This window comes from Octopus bimaculoides, chromosome 1 (assembly GCF_046866305.1).
Source record: "Octopus bimaculoides isolate indiv1 chromosome 1, ASM4686630v1, whole genome shotgun sequence".
NCBI classification, from domain to species: Eukaryota; Metazoa; Mollusca; class Cephalopoda; order Octopoda; family Octopodidae; genus Octopus; species Octopus bimaculoides.
In genome coordinates this window covers 81,719,780-81,744,544 of record NC_142928.1, presented here as the reverse complement: position 1 = coordinate 81,744,544, position 24,765 = coordinate 81,719,780, and the positions used below count along the sequence as shown (strand labels likewise).

The window sequence follows — 24,765 nt, the reverse complement described above, 5'->3', positions numbered from 1 at the left end:
ATTCATGTTTTCTTTAAACCAATATGACGGACGTCAAAGACCCGGCAATTCCTGCCGTCACAGAAATCAGTAAGTATAAGGAAGTTTTTCCGTAAAATAAAAAAATAATCTGTTTCTTCCCTCAGGATTTTGGTTTAAAATGTTTTTTTCTCATTATTCACAAATTGCGCTTATGTTTTAATCACTGAAAGTCCGTGACAGCGCCTAAACCTTACAATCAGAAACATATTTAAAAAGTTTATTTTGTGAAAATATTTAAAGTTTAATTTGCTGGTTTAGTTTACTTGTATGTATCATTTAAAAAAGTAGAATGTTTCTCAAGTGGTTATACAGTTTGTTTTCGATGACAAAATCAATGTTAAAAACTATTTCACTCTTCGTATTTTCTTGCACTGTTTACACAAATATCTAAACCTAACACGTTTCTTATAACAGCTACTGTTAATGATAATCTGATAACTAATATATATATATAATATATATATGCACACAATATATAATATATGAAGTGTGTGCATATGTTTTTTTACGTATGTATATACATTTATACACAACATTAAAACCATATACTTTAAACGTTTTGTTCCTCAGCTAAAATTTATCTCGTTTCCCTATATATTTTATTCAGCCAATATTTATGTTATTTTTTACATCTTCTCTGACAATTTTTGTCATTTCTAGATGTTAAAATTCCAATGTCAGTTTGTGTTTATTTAAGAAATAGAATTATATTTTGAATGGCATTTCATTTCAATAATATTTTTCTTATATAATTTGGTAAGCATTATTTATAATTTTTTGTATTAAAATCTATGGTAAATTGTGAGTTTCTAGTTGCACGTTGAGCAATACATTGTTTTTTTATCTTTTTAAAAAAAAAATTTCCCTATATTTGTATTTTCAGTGAAGGGAAGTGGTCTTGAAGATCTGGGTATGGCTGGCGGAGAATTCCTGCGTGAAGCTTTGACCAACTGTTCAGACCCACTTCTAGCTATTGAAGAATTCCAGTCTGAAAATGGCATTCTGTTACCGTCACTGAAGCCAGCTCTTCCTTTTCTAGATTTGCATGGAATGCGACGTTTAGATTTTCATACTTCTGTTGTGGAAGAACTGAGAGAGAAACTGCTGCAGAAAATCTCAAACTTGGCCAATAGTGCTGATGAGGATCGCTTTAAAAAACTTGAGGCTTTGCTACAAAAGTGCTATCCTGCTATCAAAGTAAAAACCTTGCGTCCTGTAGTAATGTGTATATTGAAACATTTACCTGAGATTAAAGAAGATTATTTGGTTCAGATTGCTGCCAATAGGCAATACTATGAGGAAGCTGCAACTGAAGTTAAAAGGCAGATATGGCAAGACAATCAGTCGCTGTTTGGAGATGAAGTTTCTCCCCTTTTTTCTCAGTACATCAAAGAAAAAGAAGAGACATTATTAGGACATGAGAACAGCACATCAGTTTTCTACATGCCTTCTCCTCGGATGCGACGGCAAGGAGAAGTGGTGCAGAAACTTGTACACATGATAGGGCGCAGCTTGCAACTGTATGACATGGTGTTGCAATTTTTACGGACACTTTTTTTACAGACTCGGAATACACATTACTGCACTTTGAGGGCTGAACTTCTTATGGCACTGCATGATCTTGAGATACAGGAAATCTGCTCTGTTGACCCATCACATAAATTTACTTGGTGTGTTGATGCATGTGTTCGGGAACGGTTTGTTGACACAAAGCGTGCAAGGGAGCTACAAGGGTTTCTTCATAGTATTAAACAGAGCCAAGAACAATTACTAGGGTTAGTATTCTATCTTTTTTTGTTTCAAAATTTTTTGTACAAACATTTGTGTGTGGTGGTTGCAAGGATTTAACTAGGTGAAGAATGTAACAGGCTAAATGCAACAGATGTTACTAGTTAGTCAGTAAAAAAGCTACTATGACAAAAATTATGAGAATAGGATGTAATTAGGACATAGAACAGTTAGAAATGGATGTTTCAGTTTAACTACTGATATCAATTAGAACTGCAATTCTACAAAACCATCAAATGGAAACTAAATGGTATTAAACATGGAGGCTCTATTTATATCAATATCCATTCAAATATTGTGTTTCTGGGGACATCATCCTTTCTAAAACATCCTCTTTGTTATGAGGAATATTTTCAATTTTCAGTGGGGGTTTTTTTAACATTAAAAACAGAAATTTAAATTTTTATAAAAATTTATTTTAAGAAATTTTCTTGAAATCTGTAGAACAGATTTGTTGGTTGAAATTTACTCAATTTCAGAAAACAAATTCTTAAGCTTTAATATGAAAACAGACTAATCTAAGAAAGAATCCTTATTTAGCTTCACTTGCCATGTCCATGAGATTTGTAGCATTTGTTACCTTTTTCTCAAATAAAATTTGACAAGAAGGATCTCTTATTACAGAAAAATCCTTAAACTAGCACTAGTTTCGGTATGTATAATTTTTTATGGTACATATAGAGCAAATATGAATAAGTTGAGAATATAGCAATGTCTAATTTTCAGTTACTGTCAAGAGAATGTCAAAACAGGTCAGGTGTATATAGATTCTAATAACTTAGTATTATTTCCATTGCTTTTACTAGCCTTAGAAAATGATGTTGTAAGGTCCAGAGTGACTTCATCTTTCTATACTAACACCTTTGTATGGCATTTTCCAGGAGCAGATGTAATAATCTTAATTATTTCTATTCTTTGTTGACTTAATTTCTTGTTGCCTATCACTAAAAATACTTGTTTCTTGATAGTTTTATTGCTCAATCTGAAAACTTAAATCATTTTACCCAATCAGTTGTAGCACCTTATAATATACTGAATGTGTTGTTAATATTCATTTTTTCCCCCCATTTTATCATTTTAAGTCTGTGTCTCTGTTTATACGTGAAAATTATTTGTGTTAATTAAATATTGATAAAGTGCTATTAACTGAAGTTTTATTTGAATATTTGATTTCAACAACTAATATTCTACTTACAAGCAAATATCTCTGAAAGAATTCAATTTTTATTTACTTTAGAGTACTTTTAACATATTCCTTTACATATCATATATCTTCCATCTACTTTTGTATGAACAAAATTACAATACTTTCAATTTCCAAATGCTTCCTTATTCCACTTAATGTATCTTTTGTTTGAAAATTAGCAAATCTAGCTGTAGAATCTCCTACTAGACAATCTCTGCAATCAATAACCCTCATTGTAAAATTCAATTGGAACCTGAAACACGTATAATGATGATTTCTAACATAATTACAAAGGCTCCTATTTTGTTGATATGGAACAGTTTATAAAAAAAAAAAAAAAAAGCAAAACAAAAGAACTTGGATTTATTTTTTCAACCTGGAAAGATGAAAGGCTAAGTCCTCCTAGGCATGATTTAAAACAAAACGTAAAGTGTTGTAATGAAAAACTGCAAGACATTTTGTTTGGTAACTCTATCAATCCTGCCACCCAGGAAATGCAAAATGGTATTTTGAAGAAAAACTGCATTGCCTCTTTATTATTACAGCTTATAGGGTTGACCTCACTTCATATAATAACTCTCATGTTACTTCTGAAACTCTTATATTTTCAACATTTCCAACTTTCTCAATTACCTTCGACTCTACAAGTTCCAAATATGTAGCACTGCACCATATTATGTTTATAAGACATGCTCACTCAAGTCACTGATATCCAAACTAAAGATATCTTTCCTGATTGATGAGCTGTTATGAAAGTTTTCTATCTCTTTCCCATCATTATGCTCTGATATTCCTTTGCCCCTTAATATGTTTTAGTCTTATATTAACTGTTACATACTGCTCTGTGAAACTCTTTACTCCATTTTATATTTTCTAAGCACATTGCATGAAAAAATGTGTGTAAATAACAGACATAGATATGCATGCATTCACACAGCATTTTTTCTATGATGGAATGGCTGTGCAATACATCCTAATCCTTGTAATTTCATTTATAAATTTTCAGGCCTGATTTAATTGTCTCATCTTTAGACTTCTTTAGTTTGCCTGCCTAGCAGATTTCTCTAGCACCAATTCACAGGGCTCTATTCGATCTACATGTCAAAACCAACGCAGTCGTCTCCCTTCCACACAATGGATCCTGTCGTTGGTGCTTTCTTACTTTCTCAATATGCTTGTGCCTCGTCTTTCTCATTAATTCGCAATTATATGTGTAACATTCTATGTACAACAGTCTTCTATTTGTCTTTTGTTACATCTTCTATTGATACTTTATATTTTTTCTATGTTTTGCTGGCAGATAACTTCACTATTCAAGCACATTGCTTATTATAATTTCTGGACTACAGCTCTCTTGACTTCCAACCATAAAATGTATTATTTCATCTATGTAACGAAACTTATCTCCATTTATAGTTAGCCATCTAAACTTTATGGCTGTTCCATACTAGTTGCTATTCCACATCTTTTGCATCTAAAATATTGCTGTCCTAACAGTCTGTCAGAGATTTCACTACATTTTTTTTTTGGTACAAATTGTGATTTTCATTAAAAGCACACCATTCAAAGAAGTGTTATACATCTGATGTTTTTGGACCTTGTAGTTCCTACAAGATTTTACTCTTTATTAGGTTCGTCTTCAGACCACTGTACACAATCGTTCTGTTTTGTAGTTGTTTAGCAGGTTTTGCAATGAATGCGTCACCAGTGCAAGTGCTTTTTATGTGTCACCGGCATTGGCCATGACTATGATTTCACTTGGCTCATCATGTTTTCTCAAGCACAGCAAATTACCAAATGCCTCAATCACTTTATGTACATATGTATTGGGTTATATTGGTGTGGGATGGAAAAACATAGTGCATTAAATAAAACTCCCTTGTGGTATGCAATCAATGTTTACCAGGTTGTTTTTTTTTTTAAATCTTTTTCTCTCTATAAGATCAATGAAAGGAAGTACCAAAGTCCTGGGTTCAATATAATCAATTAAAACCCTTGAATGTAGTGCTCCAACATAGCCACAATTCAATGATTGAAATTCATAAAAGTAAATGTTTTATAAATAGCACTCAGAGAATATACTCTTAGAGTATTTTCTTGATTTGGCAAAGGTTTCTATAACTCCATGCCCTTCCTAATGCCATCCACACCGATAGTGTAGTGGGTGCTTTTTATATGCCACCAGCATGGGTGCCAGTCAGGTGGCACTGACATCGGCCACATTTGAATGGTGCTTTTTACATGCCACCAGCATGGGAGCCAGTCAGGTGGTAAGTATTGATGACCTTGCTCTAATAGCTGAGTCACCACCAAAACTAGTGGAGAAGTTTCAGGTGTGGAAGCAAGGTCTAGAATCAAAGGGCCTTAGAGACAATCTAGCAAAAACCAAAGTCTTAATAAGTAGGAAGGGAGACAAATCACGAATCCCTCCAGGTAGATGGCCCTGCTCGATCTGTAGAAAAGGCGTAGGTAGAAACTCCATAAGATGTACCCAGTGTAAGCTATGGACACATAAGAGGTGCAGTTATATCAAAGAAAGGCTAACTGGGAAGATAGTTTTTGTATGTGGAAAATGCTCAGGGGCAATAAACACTGAAAATGTGCAGAGAACAGCTTCTGTCACATGCCAGGGGGAAAAACTACAAGTAGTTCATAGCTTCCGTTACCTAGGTGACCAAGTCAGTAGCGGGGGTGGATGCTCTGAGAGTGTAGCTGCTGGAATAAGAATAGCCTGGGCAAAGTTCAGAGAGCTTCTATCTCTGTTGGTGACAAATGCCTCTCGCTCAGAGTAAAAGGTAGACTGTATGACGCATGTGTGCGAACAGCCATGCTACATGGTAGTGAAACACGGGCCGTGACTGCTGAGGACATGCGTAAGCTTGCAAGAAATGAAGCTAGTATGCACTGCTGGATGTGTAATGTCAGTGTGCATACATGACAGTGTAAGCGCCCTGAGAGAAAAGTTGGACATAAGCATCAGATGTGGTGTGGAAGAGAGACGACTGTGCTGGTATGGTCTTGTGTTGCATATGGATGAGGACAGCTGTGTGAAAAAGTGTCACACCCTAGCATTAGAGGGAACCTGTGGAAGAGGTAGACCCAGGAAGACATGGGATTAGGTGGTGAAGCACGACCTTCAAACGTTGGGCCTTACAGAGGCAATGACAAGTGACCAAGACCTTTGCTGTGCTTGAGAAGACCTGACAAGCCAAGTGAGACCATAACCGTGACCTATGCCAGTGCAGCATAACTGGCCCATTTAAGAGCACCCTTCAATCATTGGGCAATAAACTGTGCTTGCGAAGACCTGTTGAGTCGAGTGAAGTCATTGTCATGGCTGATGCCAGTACTGCCTGACTGGCATGTAAAAACTACCATATGAGCATGCTTGATGGCAGTGCCGCTTGACTGGTCCCATGCTGGTGGCACGTAAAAAGCACCATTTGGGCGGCATCGTTGCCAGTGTCACCTGACTGGCTCCCGTGCCAGTGGCACATAAAAAGCTCCATTCAAGTGTGGTTGATGCCAGTACTGCCTGACTGACCCTCATGCCGGTGGCATGTAAAAAGCACCCACCACACTCTTGAAGTGGTTGGCATTAAGGAAGGGCATCCAACTGTAGAAACTTGATCAGATTGGAGCCTGGTGCAGCCTTCTGGTTTGCCAGCCCTCGGTCAAACCGTCCAACCCGTGCCAGCATGTAAAGCAGACGTTAAACGATGATGATGAATAAGGTTGTTAGCACATGTAAATTTCTGAGGTCCTTCTATATTAAACTAATCAAAAACTTAAATGAAGAGAGCTGTGAACACACTCTGTCTTAGCTTGTCTAGCTATACTTTAGGCTTCTTTACCAAGTTTGATGTTGATTTTAATTTTACTTTAAGTATTCTCAAGTGTGGGTTTATATGATAATTTGTATTTTCTAAATGTATATATTCACAGATGTAAAGTGGATATTTTAAATATTACACATAAAATAAACTGCAATATATTTGTGTCTTTCAATAATATTTTCTTTATTAATAACATCATTGCAAATGTTGTCATTAATTATTTTGTTTCTCTTTATTTAGGGACCTTGCAATGATCTTATGCGATCCTTTTACACTACACACAATATCTCTTTCTACAGTAAAGGCTCTACAACATTGTATCAACTTTGAATTGCTTCCACGTGTAAGTAGGTTTCTTTTTAACATTTTACTAGATATTTTGCAACATCTTTAATATGGTTTATTAAAGATAGTTTACAAATTGTTTCTTTTGGTTTTCAAAATGGTATTCATCGAATTCAAAATCAAGTCAGACTTTTATGGTAAATTTGGACTAGTGTAAATGTAACCTCTCACTGCTTAATAACTGTTATCTGCTATTAAGTTTATATGGTATGGACTAGAAAGCCCCTGGTATATCAGAAATGGATTCTTATTGCTAAAATCTATCATATTTAAACTAGGAATCTGATTATTTTTGGTAAAATATTTGTATTATGAATTAATACAAGTCAAAGTGAAGTATCAAAACACTTTTTTCTTTTAAAAGAGAAAGGGTTGTCTTATTTGCATCATTTTTTAAAGCTGTTATATGAAAATGGTAATTTTTCTAGATATTTTCTTTTACAGTTATGTGATACTATTGTGTGGAGGTGCAATGGCCCAGTGCTTAGGACAGCGGACTCGCGGTCATAGGATTGCGGTTTCGATTCCCAGACCAGGCATTGTGAGTGTTTATTGAGCGAAAACACCTTAAAGCTCTACGAGGCTCCAGCAGGGTATGGTGGCAAACCCTGCTGTACTCTTTCACCACAACTTTCTCTCACTCTTACTTCCTGTTTCTGTTGTGCCTGTAATTCAAATGGTCAGCCTTGTCACTTTGTGTCATGCTGAATATCCCCGAGAACTACGTTAAGGGTACATGTGTTTGTGGAGTGCTCATTCGCTTGTATGTTAATTTCACGAGCAGGCTGTTCCATTGATCGGATCAACTGGAACCCTCGACGTCATAAGCGATGGAGTGCCAACAACAACAACAACAACAGCTATTAAGTTTATATGGTATGGACTAGAAAGCCCCTGGTATATTGTCACACTTATATCAGAAATGGATTCTTATTGCTAAAATCTATCATATTTAAACTAGGAATCTGATTATTTTTGGTAAAATATTTATATTATGAATTAAGTATCAAAACACTTTTTTCTTTTAAAAGAGAAAGGGTTGTCTTATGTGCATCATTTTTTAAAGCTCTTATATGAAAATGGTAATTTTTCAAGATATTTTCTTTTCCAGTTATGTGATACTATTCTACAAAGTGTAATGTTCAAACTAAAACAATTTTCTGCTCTTTCTTTTGTTTAGAATCTAGCCTTGATGAAAATTTAAGATATATATCTGTACCAAAATTTTAATGGATATTTTTAACTGATAAGCAAATTTTTTGAGCATTACCACTTGTACCTTAAACTTTGATGACAGATTTGTAGAACCAGTCAATTTTTATAATTTCATTTGCAAGTACAATTCATGCTTTACTTTTCCTGAAACTTTTGTGTGGATGGAAAGATCATTAACAAACATTTAGATTAACTTTTCTATCATGTTATATGTTTTGCTTGTATTTAGCTGTTAAGCTTATGCTTTGGCATTATGTTTTAATGTTCACTTTGTCCATTGTACTTGATGATAACTGCATCAACATATTTTCACTTGTGTCTTTTGGATATACTTTTAATTCATAAATATATAGATATGCTTAACCTAGTAGACTGAAGTGTGCAGAGTATTTAGTTTGTATGGAAGGTGAAAGAATTCTAAAGCATCTACTCTATCATTATCATCATAATAAATGTCCCTGTCCCATGCTGGCATGAGCAGGATGGTTTGACATGATCTGATGTGGCAAACGACTGCATTGTGCTCTAACACCTGCTTTAGCATGGTTTCAATTGCTGGATGCCCTTCCTAATGCCAACCACTTTACAATGAGTACTGGGGTCCTTTTTACATGATACCAGCGCTAGTGAGATCTCCATGCATCTTGCACCCTTCAACTGGGTGGGGCTACAATAAAGAGGGAGGTGGTATTATGCTAGGGGATGAGAGGGTTAAAGTATGAGATAAGGGACTAGAACAGAACAGGTTTCTTGCTGCAGAAGAGCTACATGGCTACTCACATTAGAAGACAGAGTGGGAATGACTCAAGTGAAGCTGGAAAGGGAATAAAATAATGATGTCTCTGGACCTTCAAGATATCAGGTAAACAGAAGTGAGTGGGGACAAACTGTGTGTGTGAGTAGGGGTTGTAAGAATGTATGAGAGTGAATGATGATTAGCAAAAGGGAATGGGTTAGGGGATGAATATATCAAAGAAGTGTTGAGAGATGATGTATTGTGAAGGTAGAGGAGAGTGACAACTGTAGAAATTGGGTTGGATTGAGGTGATAAGGGGTGGGGGTAGCTGATTCATAGGAGGTTGGGGAGAGTAGGAAATGACTGACAGTGCAGAAAAAGCAGAGATGAGGAGCAGCAGAATAGTAATAATGGTACAGTAGACAGGAGAAAGATGAGGAAAAGTGATGATACATGGTTGAAGGTGATCAATGTAGAAAGTGGGTGGAGGAGACAGAATTAAGAATGAAGGATGGATAACAAGCAAAATGGGTCTGAGTAGTTAGAAGGGTAAATGGTATCAAGGAAAAGTTGAAGTTTGCAGTTCTGCTTGTGTTTATTTACAGCAGCAATTGCAGTTAGAGAGGCAAAGGGAGGTGGGAATGTGCATTTGTGTATATATTATGCTTCCAGAGTTTGTTTCATTGAGGTGGGCAGGTCTTCTCAAGAACTGCATGTTGCCAATCATACTGATCCTTCATCATCTCTGTGGAGTCTTGAATCAACCTTCATCACTTTGTTCCATGTCTTCCTGGGTCTCTCTCTTCTGCAAGCTTCATCCACAACAAACTGATCAGCATTTCTTTAAACAGCTATCCTCATTCATATACATCACATGTCCAAACTAGCACAGTCTTCTTTCTTGCACACCACATCTGATCCTTCTTATATTTAGTTTTATCTCTCAACTCATTTGTGCTTTTGTCATACATACTCACTCACACTGCACATCAGCTGAATATGCTCACTTTATTTCTTTCCAGTCCTTTCAAGTCCTCTTCATTCTTGGCCTATATCTCACTGCCATGTAGCATCAACGTCCTGACACATGTATCATACAATCTACTCTTCACTCTGAGGCAAAAGATCTTTGTTGCTAGCAGTGGTATATCATCATTATCATTTAATGTCTATGTTCCTCACTGACATGGGTTGATGTGTATATATATATATATATATATATATATATACACACACACATATTCATCACCTCCTCCTCTGACTCCTATTTCCTTCACTTTCTGGTATTTCCCATTGACTACATCCACCCTGTTCTCCATTCACTGCATTCAACTTTACCCTCATCTTTAGCCATGTCACTCTCCTTTCACACTCTTATAAACTTAACTATCCACCCTTCCTGATCCTCTATACCTGTTCCCTCTTATATTCACTTCATCACTACTATCTTTTCTTTCCTTTCTTTCTGGAGTATCCATGTATCTCCTCTACAGCAAGACACCTGTTTCTATCGTCTCATTAAGTCACCTCCCTCATTTCAGCCTTTCTCACTCAATTAAGAGACCTCACTAATGCTGGTGCTACAAAAAAAGCACCCAGTACACTCTGTCAAGTGGTTGGTGTTAGGAAGGGCACCAAGTCATTGGAACATATTGTAGTCCTCAGGCCTGTTAGATTCTTTTGAATTGTCCAACCCATGCAAGAATGAGTGTTATAAAAAGTTTTTATATTATTGGTAAAAGACTATTTTTCCCCTAGTTAGCAGTTTGCATTTATGGTTTTGTACAACTTAAACCGTTTATGTTGCCCCCTTTTCTAGTCATTGCTCTGTATTCTCACAGTTATAAATCACTTACTGCATTCAGTCCTTTCTCTTTATGGTTTATACACACGTGTGTAAGTGTGTGTGTGTGTGTGCATGTATTTTACAAACTGTATTTTCTCTTGCAGGATAACAATGATCTTATTTTACTTGTGAGATTAATGGCTCTTGGATTTGCAGCTTGGGATATGATTGACAGTCAAGTATTTAAGGAACCTAAGTTGGTATGAACTGAGTTCTTATTTTCACTTCAGATGTTTGTGTCTGGTTAACATTTAATCTTGATGCTCCTTTAAGATTATTTACTATAATTACATGTTACTTTATTGACTTGTTAGTTTATTGATCCATTTAACCTTAAGTCTAACCAGTTCATCAGGGTTAAAACTGAGAAAATATGATTTATGATTTTCTTTTGCAAGGTTCCTAAGGGTGATTACCCAACTCTAGCTTCCATTATATTAAGTGGATGCGAAATTAATTTCCACCTGAGTAGATTGCTAGCCTTTCCTGGAGGAACTGAAATCATTGTAACAGACTTTATCAAGATAGAAGGAGGTGCCATTCATTTGTTATGTGCTAAGTCCATCAGCCATGGATACATACAGTCCTAGTAATGTGACACAAATGATCTCCTTGTCTGGTTGTTTAGTACTCTATCAAGTAGGCTATTCATATTAAAAACCATCTTTATTTCTATTTCTCATAAGGTACACGCAGAACAATGAGAATTCAAGCGATAACATTTATTTATACTTAAATTGTTTTGGCAGATTCAAACGTGAATATCTGATCACTGTTTTTTTTTTTTTATCATTGAAGAACCCCTCCCTTTAAATGATGTGTGTTCATAACACATGTAATTCACCAGTTTAAGGGGACTTTGAGACATCATGACGTTTTGATCCCATTGTGTTTCTCCAGTGAAAGTTATCCTGCCAGGCTGATGAATCTCAAGAGAGCAGGAGTTTTTGCTTATAGGAATCAGGAAACAATTTATTTGCTGCTGAATGTTGATAGCTGCCAAACATAATAATTCACAGGGCACACACAGAACAGCAAGAATCCAAACAATAATGTAGCTATTCATTCTCAATACATTCTAGTAGATTCAAACATGAATGTCTGATCGGTGTTGGTTTTTGTCATCAGAGAACACTTCCTCCCGTCATATGCAAATATGCAATTCACCGATGTATGGGATCCCTCTGGAAACACTGCAGTGTTTCAACCTCATTGTGTGTCTCCTCAGTGAAAGCATCCCTGCCAGACCAATGAATCTCACAGCATTCATCAGTAAGTAATTTGTTTGCTGATTCCTGTAAACAATGGTCTAGTGGGGTAGTGTTTCAAAATCCCCTTGCACTGGTAAATCATGTGTATTGTGAACATACATTGTCTAAAGCAGTGGTTCTCAACTGAGGTCCATATAAGATTTTGTTAAAATTTATGTACAATAGATTAGTTATGTCTACAATACACAAAATATTTAAACAATTTCTTATACAGTTCCTAGTAATATTGAATTATAAAATATAATATGATTTTTTTAAAACAATGATACAAAAACTGTAAACTTCACTTCAGTTGCAGTGGAACCATTTCTGTGACCAGGTTGCAGCTGGTGCAAGAAAAGTTTATGGTAAATAAATAATAAAAACACGTAAGTGTTTAAGTCAAGTCTGTATGTTTTTGAATGGCTTATATGTTTTTCATAGTGATTATTTACATTTAATTTAATTTTTTTTTTTTTTTTACAGGGGCCTGAAATTTTTAGTAAGTTCCTTCCTTATGTGGTAAATATGCTGGTTGATGACCAACTGCGCTCACTTAGTGCACGTTTATCAGACGCTCCACCTGTGCAAGTTGCCGCTCCTCCTGACCTCTTTTTGACTGTTTTGAAGCTAACAAATGTCGGAAGTATGATTGTGATGTACTACACCCTTCAGGTCACCCGACAAAAAGATAAACCTGCTGTCATGTCTATACTACCAGCTTTAGCCCATTGTGAAAGTGACCGAGCTTTTGATGAAACATTCCTGCACACTTTGATTTCTTATCTCATCACTATGAGTGAAGACTTCAGCCAAGAAGACTTTTGTATTGCAACTTTTGATGAATTTTTAATTGTGAGTGAGCAGTCTTATATTTTGTTGCATTTATACTAATTTTTTAAGACCTGTTTCATTTTGGTTGCATTTAACAGAAATTTATATCATAACATTTCTGTTAGGCTGTAGGTGAGCAGAATTGTCAGGATAGCAGACAGAATGAATTCCTTGTGGCATTTAGCTACAATCTCTTACATTGCGGGGTTCGAAGAAATAAGGTACCAGTTCAAGTGCTGGCCTTTTGCATGTATATGAAATTATTATAACATTTGTATTTTTCTCTAGAAATGGTGTCACTAAACTTTTTAAAATACTTAGCACCTTCTCTGATCAGTACAGTTCAGACAACTTTACCAGTTGTACTATGAAGAACTACAATAAGTATCTTGAAACAATTAGGAAGACTATGTGGTTGCTTAACTGCTAGAAATAGCAGTCAAATCTTATTCAGCATTCCTCATAAATCTTTGTTTGGAGCTCATCAAGGGCTTGATTTTGGGACTATCTTAGTTTTTCTGTAATATGAAAGAACATATTTATTAAGTAATTAATATTCACCTTTTATGAATACTTATTAGTTGGTTTTGGGGTTACCCAACTTTTGTTTAATTCTTCTTATCTATTAACTGGTTTATGTACAAATGAATTTTAGTTGTTGGTGTTACTATTTAGATGATTGGTTTTCAAACTGAACATTCTTTTTAAATGAAGAATTAACTAATTTTATTTCTTTTTTTTTCTTCTATCAGCCGGGTATCAAGGTAAAATCCAATATAGTACGTCACATATTACGTCTGTTATGGTACATCTATGCCAGATTGCCTCCAGCTCGCTTGAAGTCACTTATGGCTGTAGTAGCTTCCAACTGTGAGGTAATGTTTATTTCTCAACTGTTTGTTAAAGAAGAGAACTACCATTGTTGGTCAAGTTATTGTGATATCTGTAATATTGTTTGTTTATATCCTGACTGTTTCCTTGTCAAAGATACTTAACTCTCAGTGGACCAGTAGTTTGGTGTCCTTCTAACCAGTTTTCATTGAATATTAGCTCACTGTAAAACAGTCCAATTAAAAAAATAAAAATACATTATAAGTCACTCAACTCTTACACTACATATATTTTCGGCTAAAGGCAATGTAATAAGTCATATCTGGAGTTGGAGATCAGTGAATTAGTATGATTGACTGCTGGATCATATAGATATCTTCTAACATATCTGAGTTCCTCTAAAACTCTACATTATATTGTATTCACATAGTGGTTTTTCAAATCATTACCTGTGGTCCTTTTCATCCTGCCCTTTACTCAATGGTTCACAACTGGATGCCCATTTATTTATTCATAACTTTATCTTTGCTGTATCAGATGAAAGTTTGGAAGAGTCTATTCAAAACCAAAAGGACTGAATATAACAGCAAAATGCCAAGGAACTAGTTTAAAACAAAATCTACAAAAGTGGGTCTTACTCAGAAGACCCACTTTTGTGATCTTGCCCTGAACACATTGAACCTCATAGCATAGATGACTTAATGGAAACAGATGGATTATACATCTAGGGTAAAAAAATTACTGTGAGTTGCTGATTGAAGTGACCCATGGGAGTGAAAGTCTAATATAAATCAGGATAGTGAAGAACCTACCAGCTCTATTTAGGAATAAGTATTTAACTTTTAAACCAGTTCAACCATTCAAGATATATAAAGGTGATCTGTTATTAAAATGGTTAATGTGTTGTGATTTATCTTTATATTTGTTTTGTATAAGCATTTGTAAGCCTCCCTTAATACCACCATTTGTGCTATGTAGTATTATAGGGATTCTACCCCACATATTAAGAAGTATGTTAAACGTTTACATGCAGTTATTTCTTATCATTTGTCCGCTTTCATTTTCGTATGGGTTGGATGGGCCATTATGGTCCAAGTCAGTTGTCATTCAGAGTTACTGTTCTTATAGACATGGCAGAGGACAGTCTCACATGTTGCAGTTTTGGTTTGGTTTCTACAGATGGATGCCCTTCCTATCACCAGTCACGATACAGAATGTACTGGGTGCATTTATTGTGACACCAGCCTAAAAAAGCTATCATGTCCTCCACAAGGCAAAAGGGTCATCTTCACTTGTTTGCCAATCACTTTACAAAGTGTACTTGGTGCATTTTAACATGATACTAGCACAAGTTTGTCTCATACCTCATAAAATTAGTCCTCATTAGTTAAGAGTTTTAAATCAAAGGAGCATAATAGCAAAGGAAGGTAAATATAAGAGTGAAGACCGAAGAAAAATAGGTTGGGAGTAAGTGTATGATGATGTGAAGAGTGGTAGAGGAGGAAAGCAAGGGTGATGTTCTCAGTTCAGATCCTGCAACAGTCAACTTTGCCTTTTATCCTTCCAGGCTCAGTAAAGTACTAGGGTTGATAGTATAGACTAAGTAGCCCCTCAAATATAATTGCTGACTTTGTGTCTAAATTAAAAATCATTATTAATTAGGTAACAAACTGATAGATAATGAGTATCAGAAAAGAAAAAAAATACCCTTCATGCGTCTAATCTTGCTTTGGTCAGTTTTGCCTTTCATCATCTCAGGGCCAGTAAAACAAAGTACTGGTCAAGTACTTGATTCTATCAACCCAACTAGCTGTACCTAAATTAGAAATGATTATTTTTCTGTATTTTTCAGAATTGTGAAGCAGCTCATACTGTGTACAAAATGCTTGAAGAGAGAATTGCAGCTCATCAACCAAGCCCTTCAGAACCAGAGCCACTTGAAGCTCCACTCATTCCAGCACCGGCTCAGTGAAAAAGGCTAAGAACTTACAGCTCATCCTTATTAAATCATGTTTATTTTTATCTCCCAGATATCTATTCAGTCATCTTAGGTAATATTATATTTTTTTATTTGTTCATGTGAAACATGGAAAGATAAGAAGAATCTTATCAAATAAACATTCCCTTGCCATAAGAAGTCAATATCCTGCATACTGACTCAGAACTGTTCAGTTTTGCTTAAAGGCCAGCAATTGTACATATATAAAGAAAAAAAAAAAAAACCTTTGGGGAAATTTAAAATATTTTATCTCTTTTCATTGTTTTGTTTTAATTTCTTCCAGTTTCAAAACCTTTCATCAGCTTCCATTTTGTTATGTTGCTTTACCAGTCACATAAGAGCACTTTGCATTTTAAAGATGCTTAAATGCTATTTGTCCAAGCGAAAAAAAATGGGTCTTTATTTTGACAGCTGTGCACAAAACAAAATGAGGGTAATTAGGTTTAAAAAAAAAAAATTATCAGCTTAATCTATTTCACATGTTGGCATTATTTTAAGCATGTACATTTTCCCCTAGTGGCATAGATTAGATTCATATGCTTAGCAACACATCTATTTACATTATTTTTGAGGTATTTTATTCTTCATGTTTTGAATTAACACATTCATGAACAATAACTTCACTGTATGCATACACTCAAAGCAGAATTCAACTGGACAATTAATGGTTCACAGCTTACTATAAGTATGATCTAATATAAAACTCCTCTTTGAATTGCTTTTCTGCTTCCTATCACATATCTTCTGAGGTGCAAGTCTTAAAGGTTCCTCTGATACTAGATTTCTTTCTCAGTCCTTTTGCACCTCTAGAAATAGACAATATTCAGATGCTCTGTTCAATACAAAAGAACGACTAAGGGTATTATTTACACTAGCTTAAAGAGCAAATTTGAAAATAAGTTGAATGGGTTTTCTACATAGAATATAGTTTGTTTAAAGGCTTTATCTTTCTTGGTCACATATCTAGCTTACTTCTTAATGGAAGGTCCATAGAACATGTGAGAACAGCATCTTCACTGGCATTTAGAATGTGCTAGATACCTACCATCCAGGAGCATGTATTCCACATTGTATTTGTGACTCGGGGAATAACATTGATGTCTTCATTTAAGTATCCTGAGTTTGTGAGATGAAAGACATTGCAGTTGAATCCTGTAGTCTGAGTAAAGATACGGTACCTTCTTTGTAGTTTGTGCTGCAATAAAATACATGCAATGCACACTATGTAGTGTTAGGAAGAGGATCACATCATGAATAGAATGAATGAGCAAGCTGGGGTTTTTCAACCCATCTAGGAGGGTAGTTAATGACTCCAAATAACAACCAGCTTAGAAAGTGATCACCCATCTAACCCTTGCTAGCATGCAAAGCAGATGTAAACATGATAGTGGTGTAGAGTTAGCAGGAAAATGGGTAAAGAAATACTTTTCAAGTTAGAATCAGAACGCCCAACTGGATGAGTAAAGTAAATACTAACATAATATTAGCAATCACATAAACTAGTTAATCGAGGCTATTAGTTTCAAATTTTGGCACAAGGTCAGCAATTGCTGAATTGGTACTTATTTTATTGACCCTGAAAGGCAAAGTCGACCACGGTGGAACTTGAACTCAGAGAATATAAATGGACAAAATGCATTGAGCATTTTGCCCAATGTATTAACAATTTTGCTGGATTACTGCCTTCATCAAAACTATATATTGAGGAGAGGCACATACTGTGCAACAGTGAGTACATCAATTAAAGTCAAGGGTGACAATTCAACATCAAAAAAAAAAAAAATTGAAAGTGATGATGTCTATCTTATCAAATACTGTTTAGCTCCAGGTCAACTGAAGACCTATGATAAAAAGCATTACAACCATTAACCATCTCTAGTTTTCAGTATAGTGTGTCTTGGATTATATCCTTCTTTTAAGATTCAGAGCAATAATGGTAGACCATGTTATTTGAGTGTTTCTTTAAATGTGTACATTGTCTTCTACTTTTAGGTAAATGCTTAAGCTTTTCATAATGATATTGCAGAGAGATTTTCTTAAAGTTCATTACTTCTCGCCACAAACTCACATGTCATAGGTATGATATCCCTGTTATTTCTAGCTGGTTGAGTAACCATATAGAGTTTTCTTTATTGTCTTGTCAAATGTAATATTCTTAGTTCCTTTTAAGACAATGATGTTTTTAACTACAGATAAGTACTGCCAGACTGAAATTAGAGATTGATATTGTTCTTTTTTATTTCCTCGTATTCTTGCCTGCATCTCATTTAAGAGTTGAATTACTGGTGATGTCAAGAAATTCTAATCTCTCTCAATATTACTTCTATTTCTATAAAGAACACACCCATAAACTGGTTTTCCAGGTTTGTTGTGTTAAAATAATATAAGCTGATAGCTCAATATATCTCTAGAGAATATTGTTTATCATTAAGAAGTTTGTCAAGACTTGGGGAGCAGTTTTGGCAGGAGTCCAGCTAGCACAAGACAAAAATTCTAAGTACTTTCTTTGCTGCAAATCATAAATATATGCATTATCATCACTTTTAAGGCTTTATGTAAGAAACAAATTATTTTTATGTTTACTGTATTGCCAACAGAGCTTAACACTGCAAAGCAAAGCATAAACAAAACGGTGCAGTGTTGGCTGTGTGGTTAAGAAGTTCAGTTCCCAGTGCCTTCTATTAGCTCTAAATTAGTATAATTTTCATGAAACATTGATATATACGTTTTCTTTTTTAAAGCCAAAACAGTGCATGTTATCAAAAATTAATAATACAAGTTGACAGTTTATATGTTTACCAGGTATTTCATGGTTAGGATACTTTCTTCAGGAAATCTGTGGAGAGAATGTTTTTTTAGCTGATATTTCTATTCTGCAGAACAGAAGTCAACTAACAACACATTTTCTCTGAAGGGTTCCTTGCTTTGAAATAGCTGGTAAAAATATAAGCTGTCAACTTGTATTATTTATTAATCTTTGATAATATGCATTGTTTTGTCTCTTATCTCTTTTACTTGTTTCAGTCATTTGACTGCAGCCATGCTGGAGCACCACCTTTAGTTGAGAAAATCGACCCCAGGGCTTATTCTATCGGTCTCTTTTTGTCGAACTGCTAAGTTACGGGGATGTAAACACACCAGCATTGGTTGTCAAGCGATGGTGGGGGGACAAACACACATATATATATATATACGACGGGCTTGTTTCTGTCTACCAAATCCACTCACAAGGCTTTGGTCAGCCTGAGGCTATAGTAGAAGACACTTGCCCAAGGTGCCACGCAGTGGGACGGGACTGAACCTGGAACCATGTGGTTGGTAAGCAAGCTACTTACCACACAGCCACTCCTGTGCCTAAAAACACATGTTTGTGGCTCTTATTTGGAAATATGTAATGGCCATAGAAATTCCGCCCTATGCCAGCATTGAAAAGTAGAGGCTGAAATGATGGGATGATTAGTATAACTTTAAATAGACACTGTTTATCACCTGGTATGTAATTTTGAAAGATTTAATTCCACTTTCATTAAATATCTATATATAACATATAGTTAACTGTGCAAAAGGTGGAAAATAGTTATTACATAAATAAATAAAAAATTGTCTCTGATTTAATAAAAAAAAATCAGTGCTTGTTTGTTTGAAGTCTCATCTTCAGCTGAGCTGCCTAAATATGTGTTAAACAGCAGTGCCATCATTACCAGGTTCTTCACGCTGATTGGACATTGCAGTTAGAATTTTGTCAAATATCTCATAGCGCTCCAGTGGATTTGTAACAGACCCCTTCTTCCCCCATAGCAATCGTACTTGGAATTCAGTCCTTAGAACTTCCTGAAGTTCTGGTGCTTCTCGAAGTTCACCAGTTAGTGATTGGCTAGACATTTTATAAAGAGCTATCTGCGAAGAGATTAACCTTGCTGTGTCAAGGTGTACGAAAAAGCTCTCCAAGTCAAAAGTAGAATTGTTTGTTTCCCAAGGCATCATATCCATCATGGTTTCTAGGGTTTTTTCCATCAAGCTAACAACAGGTAAGATGTTTGGAATGCTGACATTCTGAAGGGGTAGCAAAAACGATCCTTCCGTTAGGGTCTGATGAACACCTCGTAACTTCTTATCATAAATCATTGCACTGCCTGTGTGATCTTGTCGTAGAATCAGCCAAGTATCGCGGAGACGTTTTACCTGTAAAGAACAAAATATTTATCTGTTAATATTTCATTTTGACATGAAATCAATGTCTTATCCACTACGTTCATTGCTACAAAGAAAAAAAACGTGAAAATTGCCAAAAACTTAAAGTTTTAATCATAAAATTGTGGTTACTCTTAACAACTATCATGGCATAAAAAAAAAGATAGAAAGAAGTTTGTATATTTATAGACTGTTTGGAAATTTGACTTTTTGCATATAAATAGCTATGAAATAAAGTCATTGGTACAGCAATGAATCAAACTTGGCAGCATGGGGTCAACTCTCACAACATGCCATTTTATATATATATATATAATTTGTTTACATACACAATGGAGAAAAAATAAATAAGCATGTATTTTTTAAAATCTAAATTCTAGATTAGTTCTAAAAAGAAATAAACTATTATTTGCACTGTGTACACTGAGATCTGAAATGAAAAGCCTCATATTCTCAATACATGCCAGCCGTTTCAAACGTAAATATGCTAGTTGTGTATATCACAAGAGAACAGCTTCTCCCTTTCACAAAGACAGTGTGTTCATAACACATTTGGCTTATTGGTGCAAGGGATTCTGGGATACCAGTATTTCAACATGTGATATCTTGTCAGCTAAAAGTACTTGGACCTTTGAGCCTAAACAAATTGCTGATCAGTGTTTATATCTATCTATCTATCTAGGACGGGTAAACTGTTAAAATAATTTGCACATTATATAGTGAGAGCTGAAATTATGATGAGGCTCAAAGGTCTACGTATTTCTGACTGACGAAACAGAACATGCTGAAACACCAATGTTCCAGAATCCGCAGCACCAATGAGCTGAGGGTGTGTGTTAAAAACACATAGTTATCGTAAAAGGGAATTGTTCTGATGTAAAAACAACAGCAACCAGCATATTTGCATTTCAATCAGCTGGAATGTATCAAGAATAAACATGCAAATAATTGTGCAATTAATGGTGTAACAGGGCTAAAATACATTGATTCTCAAGATAACAGCTATATTATATTTCCTCACTATCTTTTAAAATAGGGAAAAAGATGTTTAACCCATTAGCATTTGGGTTTCTCTGTCAAATGTGATGTTATTTATTCATATTGATTTGAACTTGTCAAGCTTTACCTTTGAGACTTCAATGACATGATTGTTTAGTTTTAGAATGACATTGTAGGGTGAGTGTGAGAAGCCAGATCTGGCTGGTTTGAAGATAAAACAGGTTGATTATTTTGGCCAGATATGGCCAGTTTAAATGCTAGAATGTTAAACCCTAAATTTTAGGGCAGCATGCCTCACTAAAAGTAGAATCATTACACCAACATTATTGCTCCAATATTGAAGTTAGATTTCAGTGTTTCTTGCAAAACCTTCAACTCTCATCATCATCATTTAATGTCCGCTTTCCATGCTGGCATGGGTTGGACGGTTTGACTGAGGTCTGGAGAGCCAGCGGCTGCACCAGGCTCCAATCTGGTCTGGCAGAATTTCTACAGCTAGATGCACTTCCTAACGCCAACCACTCTGGGAGTTTAGTGGGTGCTTTTACGTAACACCAGCACGAGGGCCAGTCAGGCAGTTCTGGCAACGACCATGCTCAAAAGGTGTTTTTTTTTTTTAAACGTGCCACCTGCACGGGAGCCAGTCTGGCGGCATTGGCAACAACCACGCTCGAATGTTGTTTTTCATGTGCCGGTATGGTGACACTGGCAACGATCACGCATGAATGGTGCTTTTCACATGCCACCGGCACGGGAGCCAACCCATGGCCCTGGCAATGATCACGCTCGGATGTGCCAATTGGGCAATACTGTCATCGGCCACATCAGCGATTTTGATTTGTTTTCACTTGCCTCAATAGGTCTTCGCAAGCAAAGTTCATTGTCCAATGAATTAGGGGTACTCATAAGTGGACCGGTTACACCCCATGTTCGGATGTGCTTTTAACGTTCCGCTAGCATGAGTGCCAATCAGGCGGTACTGTCGTCAGCCACGTCAGCAATTTTGATTTCACTTGCTTCAATAGGTCTTTGCAAGCAAAGTTTATTATCCAATGAATGAGGGGTATTCATAAGTGGGCTGGTTACACCCACTGGCATGGGCCATGGTCTTGGCTTGTCGGATCTTCTCAAGCACAGAATATCTCCAAAGGTTTCGGTCACCTACTCGGAATTCCTCACTGTACTCATTTGCGAACCCTCACCTTACAGCGTCTCTGTACATGGCTTGCACAGCTCTCACTAACCGTTCTTCTATCCCTAGTTTCCTCATTGACCACCAGATAAGGGATCGGGGGACCCTGTCAAAGGCTTTCTCCATGTCAACAAAGGCCAGGTACAGAGGTTTATCTTTGGCTAGGTATTTCTCTTGCAGCTGTCTTACCAGAAATATAGCATCAGTAGTGCTTTTCCCTGGCACGAACCCAAACTGCATCTCATCTAAACTGACTCTCTCTCTAATTAGTTGGGCTGTGACCCTCTCCATAACCTTCATTACCTGATCCAACAACTTGATACCTCTGTAATTATTTGTATTTAAAGCGTCAACATTTCAAACTTACCTGTTTGAGACCAATTCCTTCCATGACATTCACAAAGCCAAATAAATTTCCAAGAGTATTTTTAAGTTCTGTAGCAACCTGAATCCATTTACTCAACACTTGTGCTCTCATTACAATTTTGTTCCAGATGAGGATTGTTGTGGCTACAAACACCTGCATAGTGTAACATCTACAACAAATTAAAGAAGATTATAAGAAAAGGGACTATCCAACAGAACATTAAAAACTAATTTCTCTATCAAGAAGAGAAGACTGGAGCCTTTTCCATTGGGTAGGAGGCTGTGTAGCTTAACTCTAACATTCCAACTATTCTCCCAAATGTAATGTTTATTTATTCACATTGTTTTGAATTAATCATGCATTATCTCATGGCTTTAATATTTCTATGATGTGATTGTATATTTTTAAAATAACAGTGTAAGGTAGGTGTGAGAGGCCAGATCTGGTCAGTTTGAACACAAAACAGGTGGAATATTTTGGCCTGGATATAGCCGGTTTAAAAGTTAAAGGGTTAAGTCAGTAAAATATTGACTTACACAAGGAGACTTCCTATTGCCCACTATTCACTGCTGCCCTTACCATCTTTGCCATTCCATTGCCTTGAATAATGCTAGAAATATTGCAAACACTTCAGAATTCCTGTTTACAATTGATTTTCTTTTATATTTATCAGTTCTGTTCATTAAAGTCACTAAATGCACAGATCTATAACTGTACGTGTTCTGGTGGTGACCATACCATCTGTTCCAAGACAGTCTGTATCTAGAACTCCATAAATCCTTGGTTGTCTAAAGTTTTCTAACCTGAGGATAACCCCACCACACTCAGAGACTTAGAAAAGCATCAAGGATGCTGCCCTTTGTTCTCAACTTAAAATATTTGAAGAAAAATAAAAACTTTAAGCACTAAAAACAATAGTTAAGAACCCCCAAAACATTTAGGAAAATGGGGGAAGAAATATTTCCATGTATTTGCTTTTAGTCATTAAGCAACAAGTAAATGAATCAAGAATCAAAACTGGTTTAAAGACATGAAAGAACAAGAGAATATGAAAAGTATTGATATAAATTCAAGAATCAGCTGCTGTAGTGGCAATAGAAATTGTTTTACATTATGAATTAATTAGTAGCAGCTAGAGCAGTTTTCCAGATATTCACCAGCTCTGTTTTGGCAACATTTTGTGAATGATGTTGAGACCCAGGTCAACACTGACTGAACAAACCTTATAATTAAAGGGGCTCAAGCTGTGACCATCCTGAATTTTTTTTTCAGACAAAGAGTACCTAGTATCAAACTCAAAAACTAAACTCCATAAATAAGGTAAAGTTCAACTGAAGGAATGGTTCAGTTCTATTCATCGTGAGTGGAGGCGCAATGGCCTAGTGGTTAGGGCAGCGGACTCGCGGTCATAGGATTGTGGTTTTGATTCCCAGACTGGGCGTTGTGAGTGTTTATTGAGCGAAAACACCTAAAAGCTCCACGAGGCTCTGGCAGGGGATGGTGGCGAACCCTGCTGTACTCATCCACCACAACTTTCTCTCACTTCCTGTTTCTGTTGTGTCTGTAATTCAAAGGGTCAGCCTTGTCTCACTGTGTCACGCTGAATATCTCTGAGAACTATGTTAAGGGTACACGTGTCTGTGGAGTGCTCAGCCACTTGCACGTTAGTTTCATAAGCAGGCTGTTCTGTTGATCGGATCAACTGGAACCCTCAACGTCGTAAGCGACGGAGTGCCAACAATTCATCATGAGACAGCTTATCAACACATCTGCTTCTAAAATTGCAACTGGTTCCTTTGGTCTCTGTCAAGCAGATCTCTGCTCACTTTATGGAATCCTTTACTCTAATCATCAACAATAATGGCTCCATAAGCAGTATTCCAACAGAATAAGCTATATTTAATGCCTGTTAAGCATCCAACTCCACAATGCTTACACACAGCAAAATTCTTCCAAACTCTCCTTCTCCATTTTACCAATTTTACTATGTACATACTTCTTGTTGCTTCAAATTAAAACCATTGGCTTTGATAAGATTGCCTTCATTACCCTTAAATGGTGCATGAGTGTTATTGTCAAACTATTCAAACTTTCAGTATGTATCTGAATTAACTTGATCTTTGAAAATA

At 36.0% G+C, this 24,765-nt stretch overlaps 2 protein-coding genes across 5 annotated transcripts in view; one reads left to right on the top strand and one right to left on the bottom strand.

Annotated features, from left to right (window-relative positions):
* On the top strand, positions 1-16,143 carry LOC106874562 (negative elongation factor B). Its single transcript, XM_014922334.3, has 7 exons — positions 1-69; positions 905-1,796; positions 7,072-7,174; positions 11,078-11,173; positions 12,710-13,078; positions 13,810-13,932; positions 15,741-16,143. Exons 1-7 carry the CDS (start codon positions 24-26, stop codon positions 15,858-15,860), a joined length of 1,749 nt encoding a protein of 582 aa, XP_014777820.1. The 5' UTR covers positions 1-23; the 3' UTR covers positions 15,861-16,143.
* LOC106874563 (breast cancer anti-estrogen resistance protein 3 homolog) overlaps positions 16,119-24,765 on the bottom strand; it is a 329,811-nt gene continuing 321,164 nt past the window's right edge. For 3 of the 4 annotated variants that reach the window (XM_089353044.1, XM_014922335.3, XM_089353051.1), the window contains 2 exons: positions 22,637-22,805; positions 16,119-20,069 (listed from right to left, as the gene is read on the bottom strand). In XM_089353044.1, coding sequence (XP_089209170.1) covers positions 19,566-20,069; positions 22,637-22,805 — 673 coding nt within the window. In that variant the 3' untranslated portion in view covers positions 16,119-19,565. The remainder of the gene's footprint in view (positions 20,070-22,636; positions 22,806-24,765) is intronic. The other variant, XM_052967801.2, reaches the window with a different exon arrangement.